Genomic DNA, 16269 nt, shown 5'->3' with positions numbered 1-16269 from the left:
GGAGGGAGGGAGGGAGGTTCATAGAAAAAAGAGCAGCAAAGTTTAGAATGTTTTGAATCTCTTCATTTCTACCCATTGATTGCTTAGACTATTGCGGCCAAAATCAAAAATTAATGAGCAACAATTAATTAAAAATTGTCCTATGTCTGGATTAAAGGTTTTTCCTTGTTGTTGGTAATTAAAAAGTGCTTATATAGTGAAGCAGTATAATCAGGCAGTATAGATTCTATTGTCATAAAATATAATTTATTAATATATAGCATTCATACGCAACAGTATTTAAGATTTTGACTATATCGGTGTTTTTCAAACTTGGCAACTTAAAGATGTGCAGACTTCAACTCTGAGAATTCCCAAAGCTGGCTGGGGAATTTTGGGAGTTGACGCCCACATGTCTTAAAGTTACCAAGTTTGAAAAATACTGGGCTAAATGATCCACAAACTCCTTCCTGTGCATAAATTTTATGATTTAAAGGCACACTGAGCAAAAATCAAGTAGAAACCGATTTGAAAGCCTCTTCCCATCATAATCAGGCACAAAAAGTGTACAAGGGAAATGTATATGCAACAACACACAGAAGTCTCCAATTTAAATACGATATTCAGAAAAATTGATAAAGATGAGATTTAGACTTTTAGGTCACCCAGAGTCACTTTGTAGGAAAAATGGGAAGCATAAAAATTTAATAATAACAGTAGTAGTAGTTGTAGTAGTAGTAGTAGTAGTAGTAGTAGTAGTAGTAGTAATTGAACAATTTGGATGGCATTTTTAGAAAAGATATTCTAAGGAAGGATTTCACTAGATGCTGCAACCTGCCTCTCTGTCTCTTTCCCCCAAACCAACCCCGCTCACTTCCTGCCTCTCCATTCTCTTGCAGAGCCAACCCAGGCAAACTCTTCTGGGAAGAATACCCAAACAAACAAGGTTGTGGACAGAAGTGAGCACCAGGCAACACATGCAACCTCCCAATTTCTCAGGTCTTCTTTGACCATGATAGCCAAAATCTGAGGTTGGTAGAGAGAAAAAAGTATTAACCATAAAAGTATTAGCCCTAAAATAACATTAGCGTAATGTTTTTTTTTAAAAAGCTGCAAAATCCCACCCCCTCCCAAAATACCCAGCCTCACCTGGCCTTCTATATTTCCATCCACACAAATTGTGGCCCCACTAAAGGTTGCAGGCTCGGGAATTCTGAGAGTTGAAGTACACAGGCCATAAAGGGGCTATAGGTGCCTACCCCTGCTTTAGAACAAGGTTCCCCAAAGTGGTCAAGGAATGGCTGGGGGCCAAGGGGGCTAGTAAGTCTGACTGTCAATAATTGGTTGGTAATAATAATAATAATAATAATAATAATAATAATAATAATAATAATAATAATAATAATAATAATTATTATTATTTAATTTTTATACCGCCCTTCTCCCGAAGGACTCAGGGCGGTGTACAGGGCAATACAATAAAATACAATATATAAAAATTAAAAGAAATATTAAATACAGTAGCCCAATTAAATAAATTAATACAAAATGTTAAAATACCCCTAAACCCATCAGACCAGGCCGGCTTGTTCAAATAAATATGTTTTTAGGTCACGTCAGAAGGAGCGAAGGTCGGGAGCCGTCCGGAGCTCCACCGGTAAACGGTTCCAAAGGTCTGGCGCGCCCACAGAGAACGCCCTCTCCCTGGGGGCCGCCAGTTGACACTCTTTGACCGACGGCACCTTAAGGAGGCCCTCTCTGTGGGAGCGCACTGGACGAAGGGAAGTTGATGCCGGCAGCAGATGCTCCTGTAAGTAACCCAGACCCATACCATTTAGGGCTTTATAGGTCGTAACCAGCACCTTGAATCTTACCCGGAGGACAACCGGAAGCCAGTGCAGCTCACGGAGTAGAGGTGTTACATGGGAGTATCGGGAAGCCCCCACCACCACTCGCGCGGCTGCATTCTGCACCAGCTGGAGCCTCCGAGTAGTCCTCAAGGGCAGCCCCATGTAGAGAGCATTGCAGTAGTCCAAACGGGAGGTCACGAGTGCATGTGCGCAAGGCATCCCGGTCTAGATAGGGCCGCAACTGACGCACCAGGTGAACCTGAGCGAAGGCCCCCCTAGTCACAGCTCCTATATGATCATCCAAGGAGAGCTGTGAATCTAGGAGGACACCCAAGTTACGAGCCCTATCTACAGGGGGTAATATCTCACCCCCCATAATTAGCGATGGAATATTCTGAATTTCCCGAGATGCCGGCACACACAGCCACTCAGTCTTGTCAGGGTTGAGTCGAAGCCTGTTCCTCCCCATCCAGACCCGGACCGCCTCCAGGCAATGGGACATCACGGAGAGGGCATCACTGGGGTGGTTTGGGGTGGAGATAAAAAGCTGGGTATCATCAGCATATTGATGATACCCAACCCCAAAACCACGAATGATCTCACCCAGCGGCTTCATATAGATGTTGAACAGGAGAGGCGAGAGGACCGACCCCTGAGGCACTCCACAAACAAGAGGCCTCGAGGCCGACCTTTGCCCTCCTGCCAACACCGACTGCGAACGTCCCAGGAGGTAGGAGGAGAACCACCGTAAAACGGTGCCTCCCACTCCCAACCCCCGTAGACGCCGCAGTAAGATACCATGGTCGATGGTATCAAAAGCCACTGAGAGGTCTAATAGGACTAGGACAGAGGAACAACCCCTGTCCCGAGCCCGCCAGAGATCATTCATCAGTGCGACCAATGCCGTCTCCGTGCTGTACCCGGGCCTGAAGCCCGATTGGTACGGGTCTAGATAATCAGCTTCCTCCAGGAACAGAGGGAGCTGCTGCGCCACCACACTCTCAACAACCTTCGCAAGAAAGCGAAGGTTGGAGACTGGTCGAAAGTTGTTTAAAACAGCTGGGTCCAGGGCAGGCTTCTTGAGGAGGGGTCTCACCACCGCCTCCTTCAAGGCGGTGGGAAAACTACCCTCATTCAGAGAAGCAGTTATCACTGCCTGGAGCCAGCCTCGTGTCCCCTCCCGAGCCGAATAAACCAGCCAGGAGGGGCACGGGTCCAATAAACAGGTGGTGGAGCTCAGCCTCCTCATAATCCTGTCCACCTCTTCCGGAGTCACAGGGTTGAACTCCTCCTAATGATGGGAGATATAAATCTTTCACATTTTCACATTTTTATAAGGATGGAAAGGTGACTGGGGTCAATTAATCTTTTGGGCCTCTGTAGAATTCCATCCCAGTCCCTATTCTTGAAGGTAGAATAGTATAGGATAGGGATAGGATAGGGATAGGGATAGGGATAGGGATAGGGATAGGGATAGGGATAGGGATAGGGATAGGGATAGGGATAGGGAGAGAGAGACAGAGACAGAGAGAGACAGAGAGAGAGACAGAGAGAGAGACACAGAGAGAGAGAATAGTCTAGGATAGAATAGAATAGAATAGAATAGAATAGAATAGAATAGAATAGAATAGAATAGAATAGAATAGAATAGAATAGAATAGAATAGAATAGAATAGAATAGAATAGAATAGAATAGAATAGAATAGAATAGAATAGAATAGAATAGAATAGAATAGAATAGAATAGAATAGAATAGAATCATAACTTTATTGTCACTTTGAATGACCACTAACTGGCATACATTAAAATGAAATTTCATTGCATTCAGCTGTCAAGGGATCACCACCACCAATATACATAAATATGATAAAAATAAATAAATATAGAATTATGCATATCCCCACATATATTATATGACACAGAGAAACAACACAGGTAGCCATTGATAAAACAGTCTTACCCAGCATTAGAGGGTCAGTCAGCAGTGAGAGTGGGCTTCAGTTGTTTTTGTTGTTGTTTTTGTTGTTGCTGTTGTTATTCATAGTACTGTTAGTTAAATAGTATTTATTAAATTATTGTCATATAATAAATGTTTGAAGGTTAATGAAATGTTAAGAGGGGGACAATGAGCTGAAGAGTTTGGAGACATCTGCTTTTGAAGGAGGCAAATACTTCAAAGAACTGTATTATGCTTACATTATTATCAAATATTTCAGAAATCTCAGGATCTGTTTAAAGGATAGGAGGTTCTACTTACCTTGATAGTTTTTCCAGGTTTTTATTGCAGGTAAGCAAACTTAGCAGCAAGTGCCTTCTGCCAGAAATGCAGACTCCCATTTGTAAATATATCCGAGCATTTCTGCACCCAAATTTTCCTACACATCCAAAGCCTAGAGAAGAAACAGGATTGGAAAAATACTGTATTATTATTCAGGATACGGATTGGTTTAAGTTAGAATTGTTTTAATTAAAGCCACTGATACACAGCAGCCTATCAAAGAAAGGTATAATAATCTCTTCAACATTATTCACATGATTCTTCCAGATCTAGGTATGAACTACTAAGGTGTTTAGGAATAGTAATCACAACATGGTGGTGATACATCTTCCGGAGCCAGAAATATATCTAGCCTCCTAGCAATTAAAAATGAAATTACTCTAAATTTGCAATATTTCAATGTGTTGCCAAATTTCAGGAACTTTTCAGATCTTAGATGAGAATACTGACATCTCTATACTTGAGTTTTATATCAACAGTGGGATCTGCAGGAGGTCAACATCTGTAGATAAGGCAAGTATTATAATCCAAACCACACCTTTATATACATGTTACATACATATACAAAACAGGAAGAGTTTAGATGTCCATGCACACTAGAATTCATCCATGCAATCTCCTTGTTCTGTTAACCAAGTCTTAAATACTGTTTAAAAACTAGCAAAACTCTATCTGTCTATACAAATGAACATTTAGAGATGTTAACTCTACTGTTATTTATATTTTAACTGTAATAAAATAGAAGTACAATATATTGCACAAGAATATAAAAGGTTGTGTTATTATTACATACACAAAAATCACAGCTGCCAGTTCTTTAGGTGATGTTAGCCTTCATATGCATCAAATTCTTCTCAAGAACCTAGGATATTGTAATGTAGCAGTGTAGTATATGTGCAGGTCTGAGCAGAGTGGTCTTTTGTAATTGAGAGACCGAAATTTTGTCAATGTGCATATGATGATGACGATGATTAGGTTTGTCACACAGTCAACAAGATGATTAGACTGGATCTGGCATTTTTATAAACTTATCAATCCTTCTCAAGGACCTGGGATAAGCAGGTATTGTTTAGTACAGACATGTCAAACACAAGGCCCGGGGGCCAGATCCAGCCCGCAAAGTGGTTTCATGTGGCCCGCGAAGCCATCCTGGAAACAGTGAGGGAACGGCCCCCACTGCCTTGGCCCTGGCCCAGAGACCCTCCTCCTGCCAGAGACCCTCAGATCTGTCCCACTCCTGGCCAGGCCCCCATAGGCAGCCTTGATGCAAACGATGTAGAGCTGGCCACGCCCACCCAGTAGGCCATGTGCACTCTAGCCACGCCCACCCATTAGGCCACACCCACCCAGGCCACACCCACCCAGCCCCCTGAGGGCAACCGCAATGCTGATGCGGCCCTCAATGAAATTGAGTTTGACACCCCTGGTTTAGTAGGATTAAAGGTATTGTTACAGGATGTAAGTTGTTCTGAGTAAAGCTGTCTTTTGCAATTGATTGATGGTGATTTTCTCAATGCTGATGCTGTTCAAGTGATGTTTTGGGATTGCACTCAAGGCACCTAACACTATTGGAACTTTCCTTTGCCTCAGTCATTCAGCCAGATGAATTTCTAGGCTCTCAAATCTTTTCAGAATTATTAGTTTTGCTATTCTGCTGCCTGGTTACAGTAAAGACTTACAGAGATTATTGTTCCTGCAGGATTCCTCAATCCATGTGTCTTTTTCAAGTTAAACTTCTTTGAATGCCCAACTGATCATGTGATCTTCCATAATCAGAGGGGCATTTCCAGAAAGACAAGAATTAGGTTTTCAGTCATCCATTATGCTTGTCATAAAGACATATTAAGCTGTGTTGGAGCCATTTAAGATGCAACTTGACGTAATACTCCACTTAGTAGACCACAGCAGCCATTTCACTTCAATCTGAATGTTTCTTTGCACATGTGCCATTTAGACACAGAAACCAGTTGCTTCTAAGCAAAGTGGTTGTGTGAGGCGGACTGGCTCTGACTCAACCTTCAGTGCACCCCCTCCAGCGCTTCAAGCGCTGAAGTCAATTAACAGCAGGGTTTTTTTGCATAGGCCAGTTAACAAATAAGATGTACACCTATGCAATGTTCCACAGAATTCTCAGATATCTTTTAGAGAAGTCTGGATGCTACTAGAGTAGGTTTATACCTATTCTACTCTCTTTGTTCCGCAACACCTAAATGTGTTCCATGAGAATCAATAATGGACCTTCTTCTACATTCCTAATTCATCTTCTCTAAACTGATCCCTAGCTGCGTTCATGTGTCTGGAGAGAGCGGAAGCCAGCGTTGGACATGGCCAGACGCAAGACAACGCAATATGAGGCAAGGCAAGACGAAACTGGTGGAGGAGCCCAGAACAGCCAGTAACCTGAATGCCACTAATCAGCTGGTGTAACCTAGTCCAACCCCTGCACTGCACCAAGTACAGGCATGCAAGCGCCAAACAGAATGAGCTATCAATTTATTTATTTATTTATTTTATGGGATTTATATGCCGCCCTATCTCCCAAAGGACTCAGGGTGGCTAACAACGATAAAAACACAAAATACAAACATTAAAAGGTATTAAATCAAATTATCCCATAAATAGTCCAATTAAAAACACAATAAAACAAAATTAAGAAAACCTCCCTTCCATCAGTCCAGGTTGGCCTGTTGAAAAAGCCATGTTTTAAGGTCGCGACGAAAGGAACGGAGATTCGGGGCCATCCGGAGTTCCAAAGGGAGTTGATTCCAAAGGGCAGGTGCCCCCACAGAGAAGGCCCTCCCCCTGGGGGTCGCCAGTCGACATTGTCTGGCCGACGGCACCCTGAGGAGGCCCTCCCTGTGTGAGCGCACAGGGCGATGGGCAGTTGTTCATGGCAGCAGACGGTCCTGCAAATATCCCGGACCTAAGCCATGTAGGGCTTTATAGGTAAGAACCAGCACCTTAAATTTAGGCTGTCCAGACTGCACTGTATCTAGCATCTAGAGTTCTCTGACTTTGTATGTCATATATGCTAAATAAATAAAACAAACAATAAATTGATCCCAGACCAAAGTGTCATGCAGACATTCCTCCCCAAGCATATAATACTGCTAAAATCTTCAATCCCCCCACTCTTCCCCATCTCATATTTATTTCCTTAAATAGGCTAAAGAAGCATGGGGAAAGTAGCAATTAAAACCTGTCATTCCCAACCTATACTTACGATCCCTGGAGAAATGTAACAGGTTGGTTGCCACATTTCATTAAAAGAGACAGTTCTTTCCTGTTTATTTCCTGAGCAAATGTGTGTAACTATTGTGGGAGGGGGGGAAAAAGAATGGACTGTATAATTCATTATTATAAGCCTGGCTTGAATTGAGCTCCTGGTAGCTGAAGGTCAAGTTGAGCCCAGGGACTGGAGAGGGAGGAACAATAAACAGTTGCAACAAAAGCTTCTGCATTTCTGTGAGATGGAAGGAGCTTTGCTGGCTCATTATTTTGTGGGACATATGTCAGTAAGGACCACTGGGACTTCTTTGCCCAGCATTTCTCAAACCAAAGACCTGCTTGCACGGACGTCGAGTGATGGATTCAAGGAAACACTGATCCAATGTAACTCAGAAGACTCTCTCGCAATTATCTTGAACCAGCTGCAGGACCAGATGTGCATCCGCTACCTGAACTTTTCCCACATAAATAGAAAGCACTAAGGCCTCTACTCTGCATCCAATTTTATTACCGCTTATTAAATTGGATTGGCAGTGTGAGATGAAGTGAGAAGACAAGAGGGTTCACTTAGGGAATACGCGAAGGACTGCCAAGGCAAGAAATATAACATCCCAAACTGCTACCTCAGCTCCTGACAATGGAATAGCGGCTTTGACTTATTTGACCTGATCAATTATATCTGGAAGATGCACAGCAGAAGCATGAACACTGGTAGGTCAGGTTGATCAGGGACCGCTCCTGCATTCCAGGTTGCACAAAAGGGCCTCTCTTTTCCTTTCTCATCTCTCTCTCTCCCTCTCCCTCTCCCTCTCTCTCTCACACAAACATCTTGGCTCAAACCATGCCAAACAAACAACAGATGCACTGGAACTGCATACAGCTTCTTTTCCGAATTCCTTTTCTTTCATACCACAAAATATTTGTACTCATGTTAGTTTGAGGGTAGTGATCATTTATCTTTCTTCAGCACCAACAAACTTGGTTCTTTTTTCATGAGACAACCCAAGATAATTGGCTCTTTCGGTTAGAGCTACAGCTTGAGGTGGGTCTCAAACAGAGAACTGTGAGGATAAGAGATACGTGGCCAAATGGGTAGGACACAGGTCGGCAACCTGCGGCTCCGGAGCCGCATGCGGCTCTTTGAGCCGTCTCTTGCGGCTCCCAGCCGCCCGGTGCGCGCGCACCTCTTCCAACGGGCAGTGGTGCGCGCGCACCTCTCCAAATGGAGAGTGGCACCGCCCGTTTGGAGAGGTGCACGCGCACCTCCCCAAACCTTTGGAGAGGTGTGCGCGTACCTCCGCGCGAATGGGCAGCGGTGCCGCTCTTTGAGGAAGCTGCCGCGGCCCGTCTGTGAAACTGCCGAAAGCGGCAGCTTAGCAGACGGGCCGCGGCAGCTTCCTCAAAGAGCGGCGCCCCTGCCCATTCCGAGAGGTGCGCGCGCACCTCTCCGAACGACCGGAGTTGCGCGCGCACCTCCCCAAACCTTTGGGGAGGTGCGCGCGTACCTCCGCGCGAACGGGCAGCGGTGCCGCTCTTTGAGGAAGCTGCAGCTTAGCAGACGGGCCGCGGCAGCTTCCTCAAAGAGCGGCGCCCCTGCCCATTCCGAGAGGTGCGCGCGCACCTCTCCGAACGACCGGAGTTGCGCGCGCACCTCCCCAAACCTTTGGGGAGGTGCGTGCGTACCTCCGCGCGAACGGGCAGCGGTGCCGCTCTTTGAGGAAGCTGCCGCTTTCGGCAGCTTCCTCAAAGAGCGGCGCCGCTGCCCCTTCGCACGGAGGTACGCGCGCACCTCCCCAAAGGTTTGGGGAGGTGCGCGCGCAACTCCGGTCGTTCGGAGAGGTGCGCGCGCACCTCTCGGAATGGGCAGGGGCGCCGCTCTTTGAGGAAGCTGCCACGGCCCGTCTGCTAAGCTGCCGCTTTCGGCAGCTTCACAGACGGGCCGCGGCAGCTTCCTCAAAGAGCGGCACCGCTGCCCATTCGCGTGGAGGTACGCGCGCACCTCCGGTCGTTCGGAGAGGTGCGCGCGCACCTCTCGGAATGGGCAGGGGCGCCGCTCTTTGAGGAAGCTGCCACGGCCCATCTGCAAAGCTGCTGAAAGCGGCAGCTTTGCAGACGGGCCGTCGCCGTCGGGCAACCGGGAACCGGTTCCATCTCATTTTTAAAAAAATGGCAGCCGCGTGCGTCCGCGCATGCGCAAAAAACCTTTTTGCGCATGCGCGTGCATGGACACACGCACGCGGCTCCCTCTTTTTTTAATTTGTGATGGAACCGGTTCCCAGTGGCTCTTTTTCTTTTTTAGGTTGCCGACCCCTGGGGTAGGATATGTGCTCCCTGAGTGGAGTAATTATTTCACTGGAAAATGATGGTTCTGCAGTTATCAACTTCTTTTGTTTTATGGTACTAGCTTATGATTTTAATTTATACCCCACTGAGAACTGTTGTGGGATGGATGGATGGATGGTGGGAGGGAGGGAGGGAGGGAGGGAAGGAGACAGGTAGACAAGTAGACAGGTAGATGATAGAAGACAGAGAGAGAGAGTTGTTGTTGTTAGCTGCGAAGTCGTGTCCGACCCATCGCGACCCCATGGACAATGTTCCTCCAGGCCTTCCTGTCCTCTACCATCTTCTAGAGTCCATTTAAGCTCATGCCTACTGCTTCAGTGACTCCATCCAGCCACCTCATTCTCTGTCGTCCCCTTCTTCTATTGCCCTCAATCTTTCCCAGCATTAGGCTCTTCTCCAGTGAGTCCTTCCTTCTCATTAGGTGGCCAAAGTATTTGAGTTTTAGCTTCAGGATCTGGCCTTCTAAAGAGCAGTCAGGGTTGATCTCCTCTAGGACTGACCGGTTTGATCACCTTGCAGTCCAAGGGACTCGCAGGAGTCTTCTCCAGCACCATAGTTCAAAGACCTCAATTCTTTGGTGCTCAGCCTTTCTTATGGTCCAAATTTCACAGCCATACATTGCAACTGGGAAGACCATAGCCTTGACTATACGGACTTTTGTTGGCAGGGTGATGTCTCTGCTTTTTAGTGTGCTGTCTAGATTTGCCATGGCTTTCCTCCCCAGGAGCAAGCGTCTTTTAATTTCTTGGCTACAGTCCCCATCTGCAGTGATCTTGGAGCCCAGGAAAATAAAATCTGTCACTACCTCCATTTCTTCCCCATCTATTTGCCAGGAATTGAGAGGGCCGGATGCCATGATCTTGGTTTTCCTAATGTTAAGTTTCAACCCAAATTTTGCACTCTCCTTCTTCACCTGCAACAAGAGGCTCTTTAGTTCTTCTTCACTTTCTGCCATTAGAGTGGTATCATCTGCATATCTTAGGTTGTTAATATTTCTCCCGGCAATCTTAATTCCAACTTTTGATGCATGTAAGTTAAATAGGCAAGGCAACAGTATACAGCCTTGCCGGACCAATCAGTGGTTCCGTGTCCAGTTCTCACTGTTGCTTCTTAACCCGCATATAGGTTTCTCAAGAGACAAATAAGATAGTCTGGTACTCCCATCTCTTTAAGAACTTGCCAGTTTGTTGTGATCCACACAAAGGCTTTAGCACAGTCAATGAAGCAGAAGTAGATGTTTTTCTGGAACTCCCTAGCTTTCTCCACAATCCAGTGTATGTTGGCAATTTGATCCCTAGTTCCTCTGCCTCTTCGAAATCCTGCCTGTACTTCTGGTAGTTCTCAATCCACATACTGCTAGAATCTAGCTTGTAGGATTTTAAGCATAACTTTACTAGCATGTGAAATGAGTGCAATGGTGCGATAGTTTGAACATTCTTTGGCACTGCCTTTCTTTGGAACTGGAATGTAAACTGATCTTTTCCAATCCTGTGGCCACTGTTGTTTTCCAAATTTGCTGGCAAATTGAGTGTAGCACTTTTACTGCATCGTCTTTTAAGATTTTGAATAGCTCAGCTGGAATACCGTCACCTCCACTAGCTTTGTTGTTGCTCAGTTTTTCTAAGGCCCACTTCACTTCACATTCTAGGATGTCTGGCTCGAGGTCAGTGACCACCTCATCGTGGTTATCCGGGACGTTAAGCTCGTTCTTGTATAGTTCTTCTGTGTAATTTTGCCACCTCTTCTGCCTCTTTTAGGTCCCTGCCATTTTGGTCCTTTATCATGCCCATTTTTGCATGAAACGTTCCCTTCATCTCTCCAATTTTCTTGAAGAGATCTCTGGTCCTCCCTATTCTATTGTTTTCTTCTATTTCTTTGCACTGTTCATTTAAGAAGGCATTCTTATCTCTTCTAGCTATTCTCTGGAATTCTGCATTCAATTGGGTGTATCTTTCTTTTTCTCCCTTGCCTTTCGCTTCCCTCCTTTCCTCAGCTATTTGCAAAGCTTCCTCAGACAGCCATTTTGCTTTCTTGCATTTTTCTTTTTCTTTGGTATGCTTTTAGTTGCTACCTCTTGTACAATGTTGCGAACCTCTGTCCATAGTTCTTCAGGCACTCTATCACCTCTACTATATATTCAACAGGGATATGATTTAATTCATACCTGAGTGGCCTAGTGCTTTTCCCTGCTTTCTTCAGTTTAAGCCTAAACTTTGCAATGAGAAGCTCATGGTCGGAGCCACAGTCAGCTCGTGGTCTTGTTTTTACTGACTGCATAGAGCTTCTCCCATCTTTGGTTGCAGAGCACATAGTCAATCTGATTTCTGTGTTGACCGTCTGGTGATGTCCATGTGTAGAGCCGTCTCTTGGGTTGTTGGAAAAGAGTGTTTGCTATGACCATCGTATTCTCTTGACAAAATTTTATCAGCCTGTGCCCTCTTCATTTTGTACTCCAAGGCCAAACTTGCCTGTTATTTCGGTTATCTTTTGGCTTCCTACTTTAGCATTCTAATCCATGATGATAAGGACATCATTTTTTGGTGTTAATTCTATAAGGTGCTGTAGGGCTTCATAGAACTGGTCAATTTCATCCTCATCAGCACTGGTGGTTGGGGCATAGACTTGGACTACTGTGATATTGAATGGTTTTCCTTGGATTCAAACTGAGATCATTCTGTCATTTTGGGGATTGTATCCCAGTATTGCTTTGCCTATTCTTTTATTGACTATGAAGGCTACTCCATTTCTTCTGAGGGATTCTTGCCCACAGTAGTATACCTGTTGCTCATCTGAATTAAATTCACCCATTCCTGTCCATTTTAGTTCGCTGATTCCTAAGATGTCAATGTTCAGTCTTGTCATCTCTTGTTTGACCACGTCCAGATTGCCTTGATTCATGGATCTTACATTCCAGGTTCCTATGGAGAAAAAAATCTTTACAGCATCGGACTTTCCTTTCACCACCAGATACATCCACAGTTGAGCGTCCTTTCAGCTTTGGCCCAGTCGCTTCATTCTTTCTGGCGCTACTAGTACTAGTCCTTTGCTCTTCCCCAGTAGCATATTGGACGCCTTCCGACCTGAGGGGCTCATCTTCCAGCATTATATTGTTTTGCCTTTTGGTACTGTCCATGGGGTTTTCATGGCAAAGATACTGGAGTGGGTTGCCATTTCCTTCTCCAGTGGATCACGTTTTGTCAGAGCTCTCTGCTATGACCTGTCCGTCTTAGGTGGCCCAGCAGGCATAGTTCATAGCTTCATTGAATTACACAAGCCCCTTCGCCAAGACAAGGCAGTAATCCATGAAGATGGGGAGAGAGAGAGAGAGAGAGAGAGAGAGAGAGAGGGAGGGAGGGAGGGAGGGAGGGAGGGAGGGAGGGAGAGAGAGAGAGAGAGAGAGAGAGAGAGAGAGAGAGAGAGAGAGAGAGAGAGAGAGAGAGAGAGAGAGAGAGAGATTTTCAACCTTGAGTTCCCAGTCCTATTGTTTGGAGCTGATAAGTGAAAGTGTGAATGCTCCTACAAGGGGGGGGACTAAAAACCTCACTTCAAGACATCAGTGTTGTCTAACAGGGTAAAAAAATTCTGCAACCCCAAATAAGCTTGAAAAATCTGAGTAATACAACATGATTGCTTGCCCTTGTTGATGTTTCTTCATGTATTGATAAAATCTGTACCACACCCACATTTTCATTTTTTTTTTAAACAATCCCCAAAGAGAAGGAAACCTAAAGTAAATAAGAATAGCATTGAGAATAAAAACAGAAGCATGTCTGTAAGAGGAAAACCCTGTTGGATGAAGGTTTTTTCTTTCTTTCTTTCTTTCTTTCTTTCTTTCTTTCTTTCTTTCTTTCTTTCTTTCTTTCTTTCTTTGGATGAAGTACTGCTTACACTTGACGTGGCTATTCTGGGAAAGCCTGTAATGACTCACACATAGCATAAACAACACAATCTCTCCTGACCTTCTGGAGCACTGAGGTTTTTGACTACAGCCACTCCCTTGAGCATTGGTGTCATGGTAAAAGAAAGGTATTAATTAGCAGTCATGTTTACGCTTTCGATGATTTGCACAGACCCTGTCCCCAAATGTGTTCTCTGCAGAAAAAGGCAACGTTCCAGATCTTTGGCTGAACCCAAGTTGTCCTTGTACTGTAACTTTTACAGAGGGTGATATGACACAACAGTGAGCCTCACCCCTTGATTGGTGTAACTTGAATAACCACTATTTTGATATGATTGATAGAGCATTCGGAATGGTTCTTATAATTTACCTGTTAGGCCTCTGCATTCAGTACATTATGGTCCTGGCAGCATCATTCATAATCAATTTTTTATTTACACGACACACTAAAAGGAAGCTGCACAGATTCAGGCAATACATAAACTGGCAAGTTTAAAATGAGCAATTTTACCCAGGAAGTGCTAGTATTCCAACAAAATCATTTGGGCTTAGAATTCAGGAAGGGCATTTTATCTTTGATTAGAGTAACTTTCTAATCACAACATTCTTTTAAGCTAATTGCTGTTTTTCTCATTAAGATATATTATGAAATGCCTTTTCTAGCCCTCTATAATATCATTTATTCTCAATGCAATTAGACATTGCATATACATGCACGTGTGTGTATGTGTGTGTGTATACACACACACACACACACACACACACACACACACAAACACATGCATACACACATATACTATCCGTAATCATCTTATTTAATTGCAATGGTGAGATATTTTATACACACACACCAAGCAATTAAATATGAATGTGGATTTTAATATGAATTAAATTATGAATGTGGATTTAATTCTGAATTATTCCCCAGTTTGTCTTCAAGTTTTAAAATAAGTGATCCATTGCTTGTTCTCACCCTCTCTACTGTATCACCATTTTAAGAAGTGCTTGTGTAACATTTATAACTATGAAATAAACAAGTATACCACGTTTGCAACATTTACAAAATGAAGGCTATTAAAAAGCAGTTGAGAAAGAATCTATTATCACCAAATGTTATGTAAATGAACTACATTTTCCAAGAAATGTTAGAAGCACAAGCACAGGGCAAAAACAAACTCATGCTATTATTTCAGGTAGCTTTACAAATCATCAAAGCAAAAAATAACTAAGTAAAACAAAAATGCACTTACCAAATCCTCAACATAATCTGCTGTCCAAGTCAGAATGTCCTTTAATAGCCTAAACAAATGTGAACTGTAATGGATAGTTAACATGGAATCCCTATAGGCTAATTAGCTCTGTTTTTGTTCCACTTTTTAAAAAATTGGGCTTTAGCCCTAACTTCATGTACAGTGAACAAATTTCCCTGAATGTGAAAAAAATAAAAATAAAAAACCAGCACCTACTCTTGAGTTATCATGATTTGTTTCTTTAGCTTTTCCTATTCTGGTTTTTTAAAAAAAATGCTTCCATGAATGTCCCCCACCCCTGGTCCGTGGACCAGTACCGGGCCGTGGCATACCAGCAACCGGTCTGCACAAACAAGCAAAGCCCCATCCGTGGGATGCAGGCAGCACACAAAACCACACACTCTCCGGTCCGCAGAAAAATCTCTCTCCATGGAACCGGTCCCTGGTGCCCAAAAAGTTGAGGACCTCTGCCTTAGGAGACAGAAGGAAGAGCCACAGTTTAGACAATGGTCAGATAAGCAGCATCTGGGTCCACAGAAGGAAAGTGGGCACAGAAAACATCTCAGAAGGAACCATCCCTAATGTCTTGGACTGTAAAGGTGAGGGAGGAAGTGTTGTACTTTCTGTTAATGTAATCTTACAGTACAAAATAGTACTTCCTTGTATTAACATAAATATATATTAAAAAGAACTGCTTTGATATAACTGGAAGGTTAAAGGACAAAACAGAACACAAATGTATACAAACAGATGAACACAAATAAAACATGGAAAAAAAATCCCACAAAAATAATAAAATACAATAATTTAAAATACATACAAAGTAAATATAGTGAAGTAGACCAACAATCAAGGAAGCAATACTGCAATCAAGAAGGTGCCACAGAGCCATTAGTAAACAGCCCAACCAAAGAATTCCTAAGACCGCCCGCACCCACCCAGAGAGCAAGGCACCACTATATAAACCGACAACAAACAGCACTCCTTACTAGCACTGATGATGTTACCTAGTTAGAGTAATGAAATGTCTGCAAGAAAACAAGCAAGCTCGGAGAGCACCAAGGGCCCCTCAAAGTAAACACAGTTCTATTTTTAAATAACAGGTTAAACTTTGACTACCCCAAAATCCTTCTGTTCGGTCTTTAATTATGTCAATGAAGAAACTATTCAAGGGCTGACAATACATTTCATCAAGCAAATTTGTATCTGGTACACAAATGTCTTTCCATGTACGTGTACCATAACAGTCTTTTTGCAATATTCAACAGATCCAAAGTTCTTCATAAACAGATAATTCCAAATTTGGGGAATATAATTCGACAAATAATTAAATCTTTAAATCTCATCCTTGGACCTGATTCACCGTATTAAGGATATTCAATCAAGTTAGAATGACCAGAGGGCATGACCAAATCAATTAGGATGATCTTCATTTGTCCTGCT

At 43.7% G+C, this 16269-nt stretch overlaps 1 protein-coding gene across 1 annotated transcript in view; it reads right to left on the bottom strand.

Moving 5' to 3' along the window:
- The window catches only part of TAFA4 (TAFA chemokine like family member 4), a gene marked incomplete at its 5' end in the record, with an annotated part of 131719 nt that extends 127553 nt beyond the window's left edge, over nucleotides 1-4166 (bottom strand). Inside the window, one exon of the mRNA XM_081318340.1 lies at nucleotides 4087-4166. Coding sequence (XP_081174466.1) covers nucleotides 4087-4166 — 80 coding nt within the window. The remainder of the gene's footprint in view (nucleotides 1-4086) is intronic.
- Nucleotides 4167-16269: the final 12103 nt, after the last annotated feature.

Source organism: Vipera berus (assembly GCF_964194415.1).
Source record: "Vipera berus genome assembly, chromosome: 2".
Taxonomy (NCBI): Eukaryota; Metazoa; Chordata; class Lepidosauria; order Squamata; family Viperidae; genus Vipera; species Vipera berus.
Note: the sequence above shows the minus strand (reverse complement) of the source record. Positions and strands in the feature narration are given on the sequence as shown.